This window comes from Apis laboriosa, unplaced genomic scaffold (genome assembly GCF_014066325.1).
Source record: "Apis laboriosa isolate Shangri-la unplaced genomic scaffold, ASM1406632v1 scaffold19_cov150, whole genome shotgun sequence".
NCBI classification, from domain to species: domain Eukaryota; kingdom Metazoa; phylum Arthropoda; class Insecta; order Hymenoptera; family Apidae; genus Apis; species Apis laboriosa.
In genome coordinates, this window is record NW_025222278.1 from 2,475,691 (window position 1) to 2,490,449 (window position 14,759).

At 40.6% G+C, this 14,759-nt stretch overlaps 1 protein-coding gene across 1 annotated transcript in view; it reads left to right on the plus strand.

Moving 5' to 3' along the window:
• Positions 1-14,759, plus strand: part of LOC122712115 (paired mesoderm homeobox protein 2B) — a 53,438-nt gene that overhangs the window by 14,599 nt on the left and 24,080 nt on the right. The window contains exon 2 of the mRNA XM_043931488.1: positions 9,991-10,279. Coding sequence (XP_043787423.1) covers positions 10,195-10,279 — 85 coding nt within the window. The 5' untranslated portion in view covers positions 9,991-10,194. The remainder of the gene's footprint in view (positions 1-9,990; positions 10,280-14,759) is intronic.

Here is a 14,759-nt window from a genome sequence, read left to right on the forward strand (position 1 = left end):
AAAAAAAAAAAAAAAAAAAAAAAAAAAAAAGAAAAATTCCGTGCCAAATTCCACTCGAAATCCGTTAACCAAATCCGTTACATACAACAAGAATCCTATCAAACTACTACGCCACCTCGATATCTCCGATCATCCCCCGAAAATCCACCGAAACCCTTGTCTCTTCCCGGCCTTAAAACAAAGACGGCCGGTTGGCTCGAGGCGGCAGCTAGCTCGTAGCTTCCTCCGCACCGCGACTATGTAACCGGAGAATCAATACGATCCTCCTGCTCGTTCGGTGCGCCAATTGAGCTCGTTGAATCTGTGCCCCGAGCCACGCGGTTACGTATGCCCGATTCCTCTCGCTCGCACAGACGCGCGATCGAGCGTCAACACACGCAAACGCGTTTCTCAAACGCACACGGTTCGTAACACGGGCAGCAAGTAGATGGAGAGGGACGTGTACAGACGCGGTTTACGAGGATTTTCACGCAGCCATACACGCACACACGCACACACACACACATACACACACATACGGAGCGTATATACACACTCGACGATCCACTTGCGATCGATGAACGCGGCGGAGACGCACGGAGAGACGTAAGCGTACCGCAGCCACCAAACAAACTCATCCGTGTAATTGGCAAATTGACAGATTAATTCAATCACGGCCAATGCTTCTTCGTCTCTCGTTCTCGTTCAGGTTCCCCGTTTAATGTGTATCGATGAAGAGGACGCTTCTTGTTAGACCCCATGATTTCATGAGTGTACCACCACTCACACAGTGGTAGTGGTGGTGGTGGTTATATACCGTTGGAATGTTGCAGTGAACGTTGAATGGATGAACAACGTATCATTGAAGGGACGATATATGTATATATATATATATATGTATTTTAATTATAGTCAAGAGAGTTGAGAGGTTAATTGTTGATTGAGATAATAGGTCCTTTCGAATAGAAAGATATCGAATTTGTTATATTAATTTTTCTTAATAATTTGTTGTATCGTTAAACGTCAAGGAGGAAATCAAGTTGGAAAGGTAAAGACGATCTGTGCGATACTAGCGCCGCGTGACCATTAACTACTGTTAAGTAACTACTGTTACCCCTAATATATTTCTATATTTATTTATTTATTCGGAAATTTAAAATTACGTCGTCGCTCGTAATATCGTGCAATCGTTTCGCACGTTACTTTCCAACGATCACCGGGATAATCCGAGGCGTCAACCCTCGGAGAGCGGTGCGCGACAGCCAGGATAAATCAAATGTAAATGGATAAGCGGGAAATAAACCGAAAACCACCGGGTGGCCGGGTCGAATCGAAAGGGAAAAAGCAGAACGACCGACTACGATCGTAGCCACTCTTCGTCCTCGTTCTTTTACACGCTGCGAAAGAGAGAGAGAGAGAGAGAGAAAGAGAGAGGGAATAAAAAAAAGGGAGAGCGAAAAAAAGATGGACGCAACGACAGGAAGTGCGAAGAAAAAAAAATAAACAGCGACAAAGGAAGGAGAAAGAGGGATAAGTCGAGTGGAATAGGATAGGTGGAGGGATGATGGAGCGAAGGGATGAAAACGAGAGCAGGGGGTGAAGAGGAAGTAGTATAGATGCCCGGTCGAGTGTGCACGCATCGGGTAGGGCGTGTGCAATGCGGTGGAATCGAGTGGAGGCAAAAGTCAAATGGAGTTCGGTGATGGTGTGAAGAGACAAGAGGAAGACGAGTGATGTTGAATCAAGTGTTTATTACCCTCTGCTTTGATTCTCCCTTCGAGCTTATTTCTATTTATTTCTATTTCTCTCTTTCTCTCTTCTAGTTTTCTTTTATCGTTTATAGAATTACGAACAATTATATATTCGTAATTCATAATTTTCTCAAACTTCTTCAAGGATAAATAAATTTTCAGGTTGCGATTGAAAAATATTCAAATTAATTTTTCTTAAAAATTTCGTGTTCCTAAAAAAAAAAAAAAAAAAAATCTTGTTTCGCGTCACTTTTGTCGCGGCAAATGATCGATATGGAAGCGTGTCAGGAAACGTGACGGAGTATGGCGATGTTTGATTGAATTTGGTCGCCGAGAGGCCAATCGTAATAAATGTCCAGGCGTTGGACATTTATTACGAAACAATCAAGATGTCTGCTCGCTCCCCTCGAGATCACTGGCCGCGACAATGGCTATGCACCGTAGGGAGAGGTGGCCGTTTAAGGGCTATAAATGCATGCCGAATGGTATCCGGAACCGGAATCTCTCCACGGTCCGGAACGGAATCGTGTGTGGGACGCTTCTTCCTGTTGCAAGGATGCCGTATGCGTGCCATCCGTTCGAGAAGGGGACGATGAATGGGCAACGAATGATAAATAGATCATGAAGAAGCGACCAGAAACTAGAAATATTGGTATTTTTCACCAAATCTATTAAATGTAACTATCGATAAATTAAACGATATACTAAAAATGATGTACATAATTCTCCGATTTCCAAGATTCCATATTTACTCGAAATTCTTATAATAATAATAATCCAACGATTATTGAAACAATGTTAACACGTAACATTCAAAAGACTAGAACCTAACCTAACCTAACCTAACCCAAATAACCGAATAAAACTATCAGAAACCGAAGAACTTAAATTTATAAGATTAAGAAAAAAGAAGAAGCAAATGAATTTTTCTTTTCTTTTCTGTTCTTTTTTTTTAATGAAAAATTGTTTTTCAGATGAAAATACGACAAAGACAAAGTAACCACGTAAATACGTAACCGCATAATTCGATCAAGCGGAAAGATCGAGCGACCGGTTTAATAACGATCCCCGTTCTGCGGCCGTAATTTCGGGTAGTTTGGTCGTGAGCTTACGATCCGGGGGATGGTTGAGCGTGCGCGAGTAAAGAGGTTAGGGCACGGGGGAGCAATACCATATGCAAAATTAACCTCCATTAAATGCGTTAACTCGGCGACGAGCATGCTCCGATGCGCTTAACCAAAGTACATTACACCGTACTCGATGCGGTCTATAGACAGGGCCGCGCGATTCTCTACAGGGTGTTAACCAAGAAAACAATGGGAAAAAGTTCTAAAGAGAAACAATCTGTAACGAGGGTTCGCGAAACTTGTACAAACTTTCTTTCAAAATTAATTGAAACGTAGTGGAGAAGTGAATATTTGAAAGCGTATTGAATTTTTTTTTCAGAATAGTAGAGCGCAGGAACAGATATACTTGTCCCCAAAAAATATCCTCAAGATTTTGAGAAAGAAAAACACAAAAACAAGAAATTAATCATCATCGAAACGCGCCCATATTTATCGCGAAGGAGTGGAACGTTATTATTAACACCCTGTATGTATCATGGCGTCTAATTGGTCGTCGCGATCATCGGGGCAAAATGGCCTTAAGCCGCGCATATTTACCCACAGTTCGTTTCGTCCTCGATTTCTTTTCAACGAGACGACAATGCGCGCTCTTAACCCGTTAACCGTCTATGCCGTAATATTATTGAAGAAGCCGATCTACAATTGTATTGTGCGCGACACGATATTACGTTCTGGGGCACGCTCTTCCTTCTTGACCCGTGCCAATCGAGAAACACTGCCTCTCTCGAGTCGAATGGTCCATTCCGTGACAACGTTTTGCTTTCAACGATAATACACAAGATTTTGAAAATGGAATGGTTGAAACACTTATTATCGAATTTCATATAGATATTTAAAAAGGAAAATTTCTAATCTTTTTATTTTTTTTTTCTTTCGTTATATCGAATGTTAATATATTTTTAAAATATTTGGAGAGTCGATTCTAGGGGCTAAAACGAACGTAAAAGTTGATGTACGAAAATGTCGATCGAGCCTTATTTATTAAGTTATAAGCGATTGAAGTTTAAGTTAGTTGAAGGGAGACGGAGATAGCGAGAGAGAGACAGCGCTATCTTCGTTACACCGTCACGCCACGGTGCGGCGCTTCGTGTTTATTCTTCCTCTGTCTCGCTTCATCTAAAGCAAACTTCAATCGCTCATAACTTAATAAGTATAAACGATATTTTTATGTACCAACTTTTGTATTTGTTTTCAATCGAATATATCAATATTCTCTTTATAATATTGAAAATTTGAATTAATGATTTAATTCATATTTTAATTCCACACCACTTTTACATTCCTGTTCCGGAAGAGAAATTAACACACCACCGTCACCATCGGAACAAAGAAGAAAGTATTGTGTATCTAACGTGGCAAATGCAATAAAACGAAAGCTTATCCTTATTCTTGTGGCATTCCTCAAAGTTTAGAACCTTTAAGGGCCGCGGATGGGAAGAGCGGAGAAGACGCTTATTAAATTGTGTCATCCAGGAATAAGGGCTAACGCGGTGCATCCAATTTGTGCCGCTTAATTAATTCTCTCCAATTTATTCCAGCCGGCCAATAAAGAAACCAGGACCCCGCCGGTCAACGAGCGCCGATGCGAGCGCAATATTGTCCCTAATGAAATCTTCGTTAATCGCGTCTCCGTCAAGTTTTCCAATGTACGACGACACGATGTCGTTCCAATTCGACGCCCCGCCAATTTTTACGCAGTCGAGCGGAAAGCTCAAGAACTTGATTTCTTGACCCGGACGCTCGAATCTACGTCTTTCTTATCCAAAAATTTGACATTTATCGATCGTCGAAAATTATGGACGACGAAAATAAAAATAGAAGACGTTTAAATTAAAAATATTATACTTGATGATGCGAAAAAAAGAGAAAAAAAAGTGATCAAATATTGGGAAGAAATGCGGAATAGTTGAATTCCGGCAGCTAATAGCGGTATCAATAATCAATTCGGATTTCAATTAATATTAATTACTGTTAACATCAACATTGACACTAATGCCAATTCTGTTAAAACGTAATTGATAATTTTAGTCCCCTCGATCATCAAGATATTAATTTATGGTTTCCTGTGCTTAACATTCACATGAAATCGTTGAAATATATAATTTATAATTTCGGAAACTTCGAATCCAATATAAACATTTTTAACATTGGAAACCTATGAACAAAAGAACGATTCGCTTCAATCCCATTGCCTCTCTCGAAACGAAACGGTTGAGTCTCGGCCAAAACTTATTCAAAAAGGGGGTGAGGCGACGGTTAGATAGCCAGCCAATTTCAGTATTATCGCTTTTAATTGCGATACTCGTGCTATTTGCGCGATGGCGTGGCGGCGGATCGCGCGATTGTCGTCGCGTGCCGAATTATTGGATGTTGACGTCACCCGACGCGGCACCGCTTTGCTCGTAATTGCCGCCACCAATTATGCAATTAGCGCCGCTCTCTAATGAGCGCAGTGTTACACACGCGGAATCTAAACACCCGGCTTATTCACTCGCTCGTACAACACGTGCTTTCGCGCGAGTTTTCCCTCCCTGATACACCCGCGAACGAGTTCATCTCATCACTCGCGAGAAATTCTCAAGGATCTTGGCCTCATCCTCGGATCAGAAAAGAAAGAAAAGATTCGATAACGTTGTAACCGTTGTTTGGGACAAGATGAGTAGCAACGAAGATAAGACACTTTTGTTCACAAGTGGAAGGAATGAAAATGTTAAAAATCGAATTTTTATCAATATCTGAAATCAATATCTGAAAAGGAAGGAAGAATAAAAAAAGGAGTAATTGAATAATCGGATCTCGTTGATTTTTCGCGGTAACTCGAGATCGAATCATCATCGATGCGTTTCAATTTTGCATAAACGATGCTTTATACTTGCAAGGATGTTAAATTGGGATAACTCGATAACACTGGCCCCGCGCAATTAGAACTGCCAGGTAACAAGATATTCCTACGTGTACCCAAATAATTGAATATCAGTATTACTGGATGTCCATAATCCGGGTTACCGAACCATTGGATGTGTGCATTACTCGCACACCGATACCAACGGGACTAACATCACTGTAATTTTCGTAAACTTCGTAATGGACTAGTCGGCACTCTCTGGTGCGTCGACATCGGTATCGGTATCGGTAGTCAGCCACTGATGAACCAATTTGCATATTTATCGTGCCATACGCATACGTGGAAAAATACGACAATAAGCCAACAATAGTAACCTAACCTAACTTAAGCCAATCCAACCTAACTCAATCTAACCTCACCTAACCCTAAAATTCTCAGAAACGGAAATATTTCTTATTTAAGAAAATATAAGATTATAACAAAATTGTGATTAAATCGAGATTTTCAATGAAATCACAAGCAAACTTAACGTAAGAAACTTCACCTTCGATTCGAATTGAATTCCCATCCACGTATTAGAAACGAGAACCTAACCTAACTTAATTCAATCCAACTTAACCTAATCTAATCTTAAAATTCGCAGAAATGGAAATATTTCTTATTTAAGAAAATATAAGATTATAAAAAAATTGTGATTAGATCGAGATTTTCGATGAAATCACAAGCAAACTTAACGTAAGAAACTTCATTTTCAAATCGAATTCCCGTCCACGGAAACGAGAACCTAACTCAATCTAACCTAATCTAACCTAACTAAAATTCGCAGAAACGGAAATATTTCTTATTTAAGAAAATATAAGATTATAAAAAAAAATTATGATTAGATCGAGATTTTCGATAAAATCACAAACAAACTTAGCGTAAGAAATTTCACCTTCGATTCGAATCGAATTCCCGTCCGCGTATTAGAAATGAGAACCTAACCTAACCTAACTCAATCCAACTTAACCTAATCTAATCTTAAAATTCGCAGAAATGGAAATATTTCTTATTACAGAAAATATAAAATTATAAAAAAATTGTGATTAGATCGAGATTTTATTTTCAATGAAATCACAAGCAAACTTAACGTAAGAAACTTCACCTTCGAATCGAATTCCCGTCCACGTATTAGAAACGAGAACCTAACCTAACCTAACCTAACCTAACCTAACCTAACCTAACCTAATTAAAATTCACAGAAAGGAAAATATTTCTTATTTAAGAAAATATAAAATTATAAAAAAAATTGTGATCGAGATTTTCGATAAAATCACAAGCAAATTTAACGTAAGAAACTTCACCTTCGATTCGAATCGAATTCCCGTCCACGTATTAGAAACGAGAACTCGTGTTGTGTAACGAGCGTGTAACAAATCCGCGGCGTGTGCCAACGTGTAAACACACTCCACTCGAACCCGCAATCCCTTATGCCCTTACACATAAGGGGTGCAGTCGGATGATTGCACGATAAAACACTGGCATAATGTTTCGCCCCGCTGGTTGAACACCGCAAATACACCCCTGGACCGCATGCAGACTTTATTTCTCGAAGGGTGCCCGGTCTGGCGTGCATCCGAGGAGAGAGACTCGGGCGCGCCACCCGGAGAGACGACACCCTGGGGCCACCCTGCATCGAGGATTAGCCTCGCTACATTTCGCCCCTTCTGTCGGCGCGTATGTTCCGTCATTACGCTTCTAACGTACACTTGGAACGAACGTTCTTGGTTTGCTCGAAGGGCGCGTTTATTCGGCGTCGAGTGGGGTTCGATTCGATTCTTTCCTACCTGCGACTAAATCGGCTGATCCGTTTAATAGTGTCACCGGTTTCACTGATGTTTGATGTTGGGATTCGGGGAGAAGGGGATTTGTCTCGCTTGATTCCCGGTTTTAAGGGGTTAATTGAGAAGAATCGTGAGGAGAGCGCGTTGGTTTCTCTCTTTCCTTTTTCTTTTTCTGTTTTTGGAAACAGGATGGTGGAACGATTACGAAAAAAAATTTTTTAATGCAAAATTGGAAGAGATGTAATAAGCGATGGCGCGAATCTCAAACGCGCGACTCGTCACGTACACATTCCTTGGAAGACGTTGAAACGGTTCCAAGAGGCAGGATCGGGAATCATCCCCGAAAATTGCATTTGCAATCTCCCCTGTAAAGGAGTTGGGCGTGCATACGTAAAGCGAAACCCGAGCCGGTAATCCGTCGTCGTGGAAGGTCAGGCAGCCGAAAACGAAAATTGGTTAAATTTCGTTAAGTTTGGCAGCAATTACTTTTGATACCCGACACGCGGCCGTAATTGCGTTGGGCTCAAGCAGGAACGAGCGCGCCCGCGCGACAGAGAGGGGTAATAATTCGCTAATATCAATTTCAAATTTCAATTAGTATCATCTCGACGTCTGCTGCTCCCAGACCCGACCACCCTCCCCACCCCACCCCTCTCTCTCCCTCCCTCTCTCTCTCTCTCTCTCTCTCCGCATCTCGGTTTTCTCGTGGACCCCAGAAGAGCACACGGCATGATCTAAAATTCAATTTGTCCCTTGTAGCGGAGCCGCAAAGGGTGAAGGGGCGAGTAGGACGGAAAGAGAGACGAGGGCTCTCTAGTTCAACAGAGAGAGAGAGAGAGAGAGAGATGGATAGGAAGAAGGAAGCACGATCGTGGCGGTTGGAAGCAAGCAACGTGGAATCGCGTGTAGGAGGGGGGGTGGTGTCGAGGAACACAGCTCGAAGTTTAAAGCTTCGCCGTTCGCGTGCACCACGTTACGTAACTACGGCCCTGTAGTGGGCACGGGCATGCGCGACACGCTGACCCATTATAAATTGATAACCCCGCCGTTTATTAAGTTCCAACGACCGATGCCTGCTTAGGCAAAGAGCCCTCCACCGCCCCTACCCCCCTCGATACGCGCATCATTTATTTACAGGGGAGTTTACAATCCCTCTAATGGGGATCGGCGTAATCGGCCGCCGCCGCCGCCGCCGCCTGTATTATATACGCCTCCGTTTCTCCTTTGGTCCTGTGAACCCCGTGGCCTCGGCCGATGCCTTCCTTCCTTCTCCCCCCCCTCCCTCTCTGCGTTGCGCCGCGTGTCTCCGTTAATCGCGTTCCGCGAAACCACCCCCGAATAATCCGAGTGTCGCTGAGAGGGGAGGGGAGGAGGAAATCGGCAAGGATTTGGATTGGATGATTGGGCCTCGTTTTGTCGAGGAAGGAATCAGTCAGCTGGTCGCTAGCTTCTGCGTAATGGGAATTATTAAGTTGACCCTCTATTGCGTGAATTTTTGTGAAAAAGTTTATTAAAGAAAAGTATATTATTTTATTAAAGTAGTATTTTAGTATTTTAGTATTTTAGTATTTTATTAAAAAAAGTATATTATAGTTTATAGTTTAGTGAGTGGGATGAAATGAAAAATAAATAAATAACGGCATAAATAACAGCGTTATTTATTTTTTTTTTTTGTAAAATATTGCATTTAAGTCCTCAATTGGGAATGCGATAATAATAAGAAGACAGGTATGTTTTCTGTTCTACTCTTCGAAAATTGCGTGAAGATAATCCAGTCTTAGGTTATTTATAAGTTAAAAATCTATATTATTTAACTTATAAATAATTATATTATTTAATAATCTATATTATTATTATGTTTGGGAAGAGAAAGCTCGATTTATTATATTTATTATTATATTTGTTGCACAGGGAAGGAGGAGCACGCTATAAATGTATAAATTGATACGTGGCTCGTTTCTTTGATAATTATAACCGAGTTGTATCGAATTAATTAAGGAAAAATTATCTCTACGTAGGAGTTAGCGCGTATATATATGTATATATATATATTCCTTGCCTTGGATAAAATTAAGCTGAAAATTTATGTTTATCGTTTCAGGTAAATTAATTTCGTAATACCTGTTAACCTAAACAGTGTGCAGAGAAAAAGTAATCTTTCAATTTTTCTACCATTTTAAAAATAAAATTTTAAAAAAGAACAGGAGAAGGAAAGAATTAACCTTCGTTCCTAATTAATCCTCCCAAGAAAACAATTATCGCTGACAATTGCACAATTTCTCTTCTCCCCTCCCCCCCCTCCCCTCCATCTTCTCTCCTCTCTCCTCCCTTCCACTCCCCTCCCCCCCACAAATCGTTCAAAAATACTCGTGACAATATTAACGAGTAACAAGGCGACTAATTCGCTTTCTTGGAAAAATGATGCACGACTTACGTAAAGGAACCCTGTTTCTCTTTAATTGCAGATTGGATCGGTTCACACTCACCAGGCGAACAATAACCACCACCACACGCACCATCAACAGCAACAGCAGCAACAGCAACAGCAACAGCAGCAGCAGCAGCAGCAACAGCAGCAGCAGCAGCAGCAGCAGTCGAGCCAGCCGCAGGTGCCGGGGGCAGGAGGGGGTGGAGGGCCGGGGGGTGGGACGGTGGCCAGGCCTGGCGGCATGTTCTGCTACCACTGCCCCCCGGGTCTTCCAACGCCACGGTTACCACCCACCCTCGAGTACCCATTCGCCGCCACTCACCCCTGTAAGTAGACATTCCATTTGCGTCTCCTTTGCGTTTCGGGATAAAGGATTTTGGGATAAACGGTGGGGGGAAAAAGAAAATTTTTTCTTTTTTCGTAGCAATTTGATCGAAATTTAATAATAGAGAGGAAAATTTAACGAATAAAAACTATATAAAAAATAAGAAATTTCATCGCGTGTGTTCTACGAGGATCCCTTGCCGCAGATCCCCAGAGTACTGTTTCCTTCCGATTTACCCTCCCCCGAAAAGAAAAAATTCGATTCCGCCCATAATCTTACATTTCTTCATCTATTTCCCCCCCTCCCTCCCTCCCCTTACTGCTCCTACTCAATTTCACTCTAGCCGAGGGTCGACTTTAAAGCGGGATGTATCGTGGAGAAACGTCGATCCAATTTCTCAAATCACCCCCATAACGTAACAGGAATTATAAACGATGATGGAAACCTGCCCTGTTCAAGATTTAAATATTTTTAGCGTTAAATTCTTAAAATATTTTAGCGTTAAATTCTCTAAAAGAAAAAAAACACGAATCTTTAATATTCGTTACGTGTGATATTTCAACGTGATGATTTGAAAATGAGAGTAGATAGATCTAACGTAACGCAATGGATTACGTTTTTTCTTTCCTTTCGTGTAAATAAATTCGAAAAGTTGATCAAAGTTTAACAATTCACTCGAGTTTATATTGAAAAAACGGAATTAAAGGGGAAAGGAGCGCGAGGAGTGGTGCGACAGCGTTGTTGGCGAGGAAGGAGGGGAGGGGGGGGGGAGAAGGGAGATTGATTGTACCGGCACTTGCTCTGGCGGAACACATCGATGAAGTTACATTACCGACTAGACCGAGTTACGCAAAGTGGACGCTACAAACTGGACGGCCGCTAAACTTAATTTGCACTTCGGACCAACTTCCGGTTAAACCGCGTCCCGACGGCGGTGTCGACTCGCTCTTCAGAACTTCGACGCCAGTTTGCCTATTCCACGAGATCGCTTTCCAAGTCGAATCTCGTTTCTCTCCTCCGGTATTAACTCTACCCACCTTCTCGATGACAACCGAGTTTCGTAATTTCGGGTTTTTCCCTGTAATTTTGGGGGGGGGGGGAGGGGGGAAATAAAATTTCTTTTTTTTTTTTATTCGTGTCAAAATTTCATGGCGATTGAATTTCGATGGAAATTGCCTTTGTACAACACGATCCGCAATGGATTTTGTACGAAGTTGAAGTTTGAATTTCGTTCTATCGAATTTGTTGATCGATATCTTTTTTTGTATCGGTTATAAATTTTGTTCTTCTTTTTTTCTTTTTTTTGCGACACTCGTCGTTGCGAATGTTTATGTTTTTTAATTCGTTCATCGTCCATCGATCATTGTCGTAAATTTTAATTAGGATTTTTGACAAGAGACGTATGAAAAAAGATTTTTCCATTTTATCGTTTTTTTTTTTTTTTTTTTGCTTTTTTCACGCGCCTGAATATAACGTTCGGCTCATCGAGTCACGATGTATATGCTCACTTTATTGCATATTATGAACCTCAATGAGATACATGTGGTAGGTGGATAATCGAATGGGGACCGTAGGTGTAGGAGGGGATAGAGATATACGGTTATCCTCAGGGACGTGTGTAAGTGCCCTTCCATCTAGGCCCGAAATATAGTTTAAATAAAATATTGATTTCCCTCGCGCAAAGTGAAATTATGTTTTTAATGCGCATTTATCATTCCCTTTATCCGCGGCCGCTTCCCTCTACCTCCACTTAAAATTAAGTGAAATTCGTACGCGCGTTTATCGTTGATTAGAACGCGACGTAAAAACACGTAACAGAGCGGAAGCTTTTCTCCGGACTCCGATATTTCATCTCTCCTCTTTTTTCCCCCCTCCCCCAAAATTCCATCCTCTATTTATTAGAAAATTACAATTACGATTTAACGAAATCATCAGATCAGATTCTACGATCTGATCCCTTCCACTTTCTCTCGACATTATTTAACATTTCGATCATCAAATCTTCGGCGCAATCAGAAAAAAAATTTAACCGCACATTTTTGTCTCCGCACGATCCAAGGCGCGTAATAATATTCGAAACGGCACATGTGTGTCGAAACGACGCCTGCTGGATGATCTCCAGTAGAGGGAGGAGGTGTCCTCGGGGACGTCCGTGCACCCTTCCAGCTTTCCCCGGCCGGTGTACCCCTCGCCACCCCCCGTTGGGATAAACAGATTAGGTAACTACGTGATAAGTCGGTAAGTGGGTTCACTCGGCGCAGGGTCCGAGCCCACCGACATTCGCTCTAACATCTAACTAGCTCGTTAGGGTCATTAGTAACGGTCGGGGTGTCATTAGATTTCGTTCTGTGTCTAGTTTTTCCACGGACCCTTCGAATCCGCTCTCTTCGTTCTCGAGCCGACGAGGCTCAGGTAAACGCGATAATTGTTTTTACTATTCTCTTTCATTTTTGCCCCTCTCCATTTTGATTGGAACGACAAATTGTGAAAATGAAATTATTGTTTAAAAAAATTCGTTTCAATCAAATGTGTTGTTATTCGATGTCGTGAAATTGGAAATGTTGAAACTTTAATTTCATTGATTGCAATTACAACATCCTCGAACGAGTCTCTTCGAATATAAATATAAAATCTTACGATTTAAGGAAGAATTTCCTTATTACAGGAAGAATACCTATTACAGGAAGAATTTTTTAAATTAAATCTCTCGCTTGCTCTCAAATGGGAGTGACGACGAGAACCATCGAGAAAAAGAAAAAAAGTATCTATGTCCTATTACGAGAAATTTAATCCAGACAGTCTTCTCCATTGATTGGAACGACAAACTGTGGATTATTGTTTAAAAAATTCGTTCAATAAAACATGTTACCTAATTTACAATCTAAATTACAGTCCTCGAACGAGTTTTTTCGAATAAATATAAAATCTTATGATTTAACTCTATTACAGGAAGAATTTTTTAAATTAAATCTTTCGCTTCGAATGAGAACCATCGACGTGAAGAATCGAGAAAAAAAAAGAAGTAGGAAATACTTGTGCTCTACTACGAGAGATTTAATCTAGATAGTCTTCTCCATTGATTAGAACGACAAATTGTGGATTATTGTTTAAAAAAATTCATTTGCTTGTTCGTTTCAATAAAATATTATTTAAAGTCATGAAATTCGAAATATTGAAACTTCGAGTTCAATTTAACGCAATTACAATTACAATCCTCGAACGAATAAATCTTGTTATTACAGGAACAATTCTCTAAACAAAAACACACGAGAACCATCGAAAAAAAAAGGGTTAGTAACTGTGCTCTATTACACTGGACTTAAGAATTAATTCAAACTTCTCCAAAAAAGGAAGAAAGTATCTATGTCCTACTATAAGAAATTTAATCTAGACAGTCTTCTCCATTGATTGGAACAAATTATTGTTTAAAAAATTCGTTCGTTTCAATAAAACATGTTACCTAATTTACAATCTCTAATCTAAATTACAATCCTCGAATCTCTTCGAATATAAAATATAAAATTTTACGATTTAATCCTATTACAAGTATAATTCTCTAAAATCACTCAAACACGCGACCTTCGAAAAAAAAAGGGGTAGTACCTGTGCCCTATTGCGCCGAACTTAAAAATTAATTCAGACAGACTTCTCCATTAATTAGAACGATAAATTATAAATTGTTTAAAAAATTGTTCCTTTCAATAAAACATGTTACTTAATTTACAATCTAAATTACAATCCTCGAACGAATCTCTTCGAATATAAAATATAAAATCTTACGATTTAACCCTATTACAGGAACAATTCTCTAAATCTTTCGTTTACTCTCAAACGAGAACCATCGAGAAAAAAAAAGAAAGTCTATGTCCTACTACGAGAAATTTAATCTAGATTTAATCTAAATAAATTTAATCTATTTAATCTAAATATTCTGCATTGATTGGAACGACAAATTATGGATTATTATTTAAAAAATTCGTTCAATAAATCATGTTACCTAATTTACAATCTAAATAACAATCCTCGAACGAATCTCTTCGAATATAAAATATAAAATCTTACGATTTAACTCTATTACAGGAACAATTCTCTAAATCTCTCGTTTACTCTCAAACGGACGACGAGAACCATTGAGAAAAAAAAAAAAAGGACGAATCGTGACAGGGAGGAGGTACCTGTGCCCTACTGCGCGGGGTTCAAGGGTTAATCCAGACAGGGATTTCGAGCGGAAGCAAATCAAGGGCGGTCCTCGAGAGAGGAGGACGAAGCGTTTTAAAGGCGCACGTAGTCGACGGGGCACGTGCGAGCTTCCCGCGTTTGGATACCCGGCCAGAAGAAGATATTAATTCCCCCCCTATTGTTTTTCCCTCGACACGGAGAGACAAAGCCACGAACCCTCCTCCGTGCGTCGCGGAGAAAGGAGGACAAGTGTGCACGAGTCACACCGGGCCCTTTCTTGCGACCGCGTTTCCCCGGCCGCG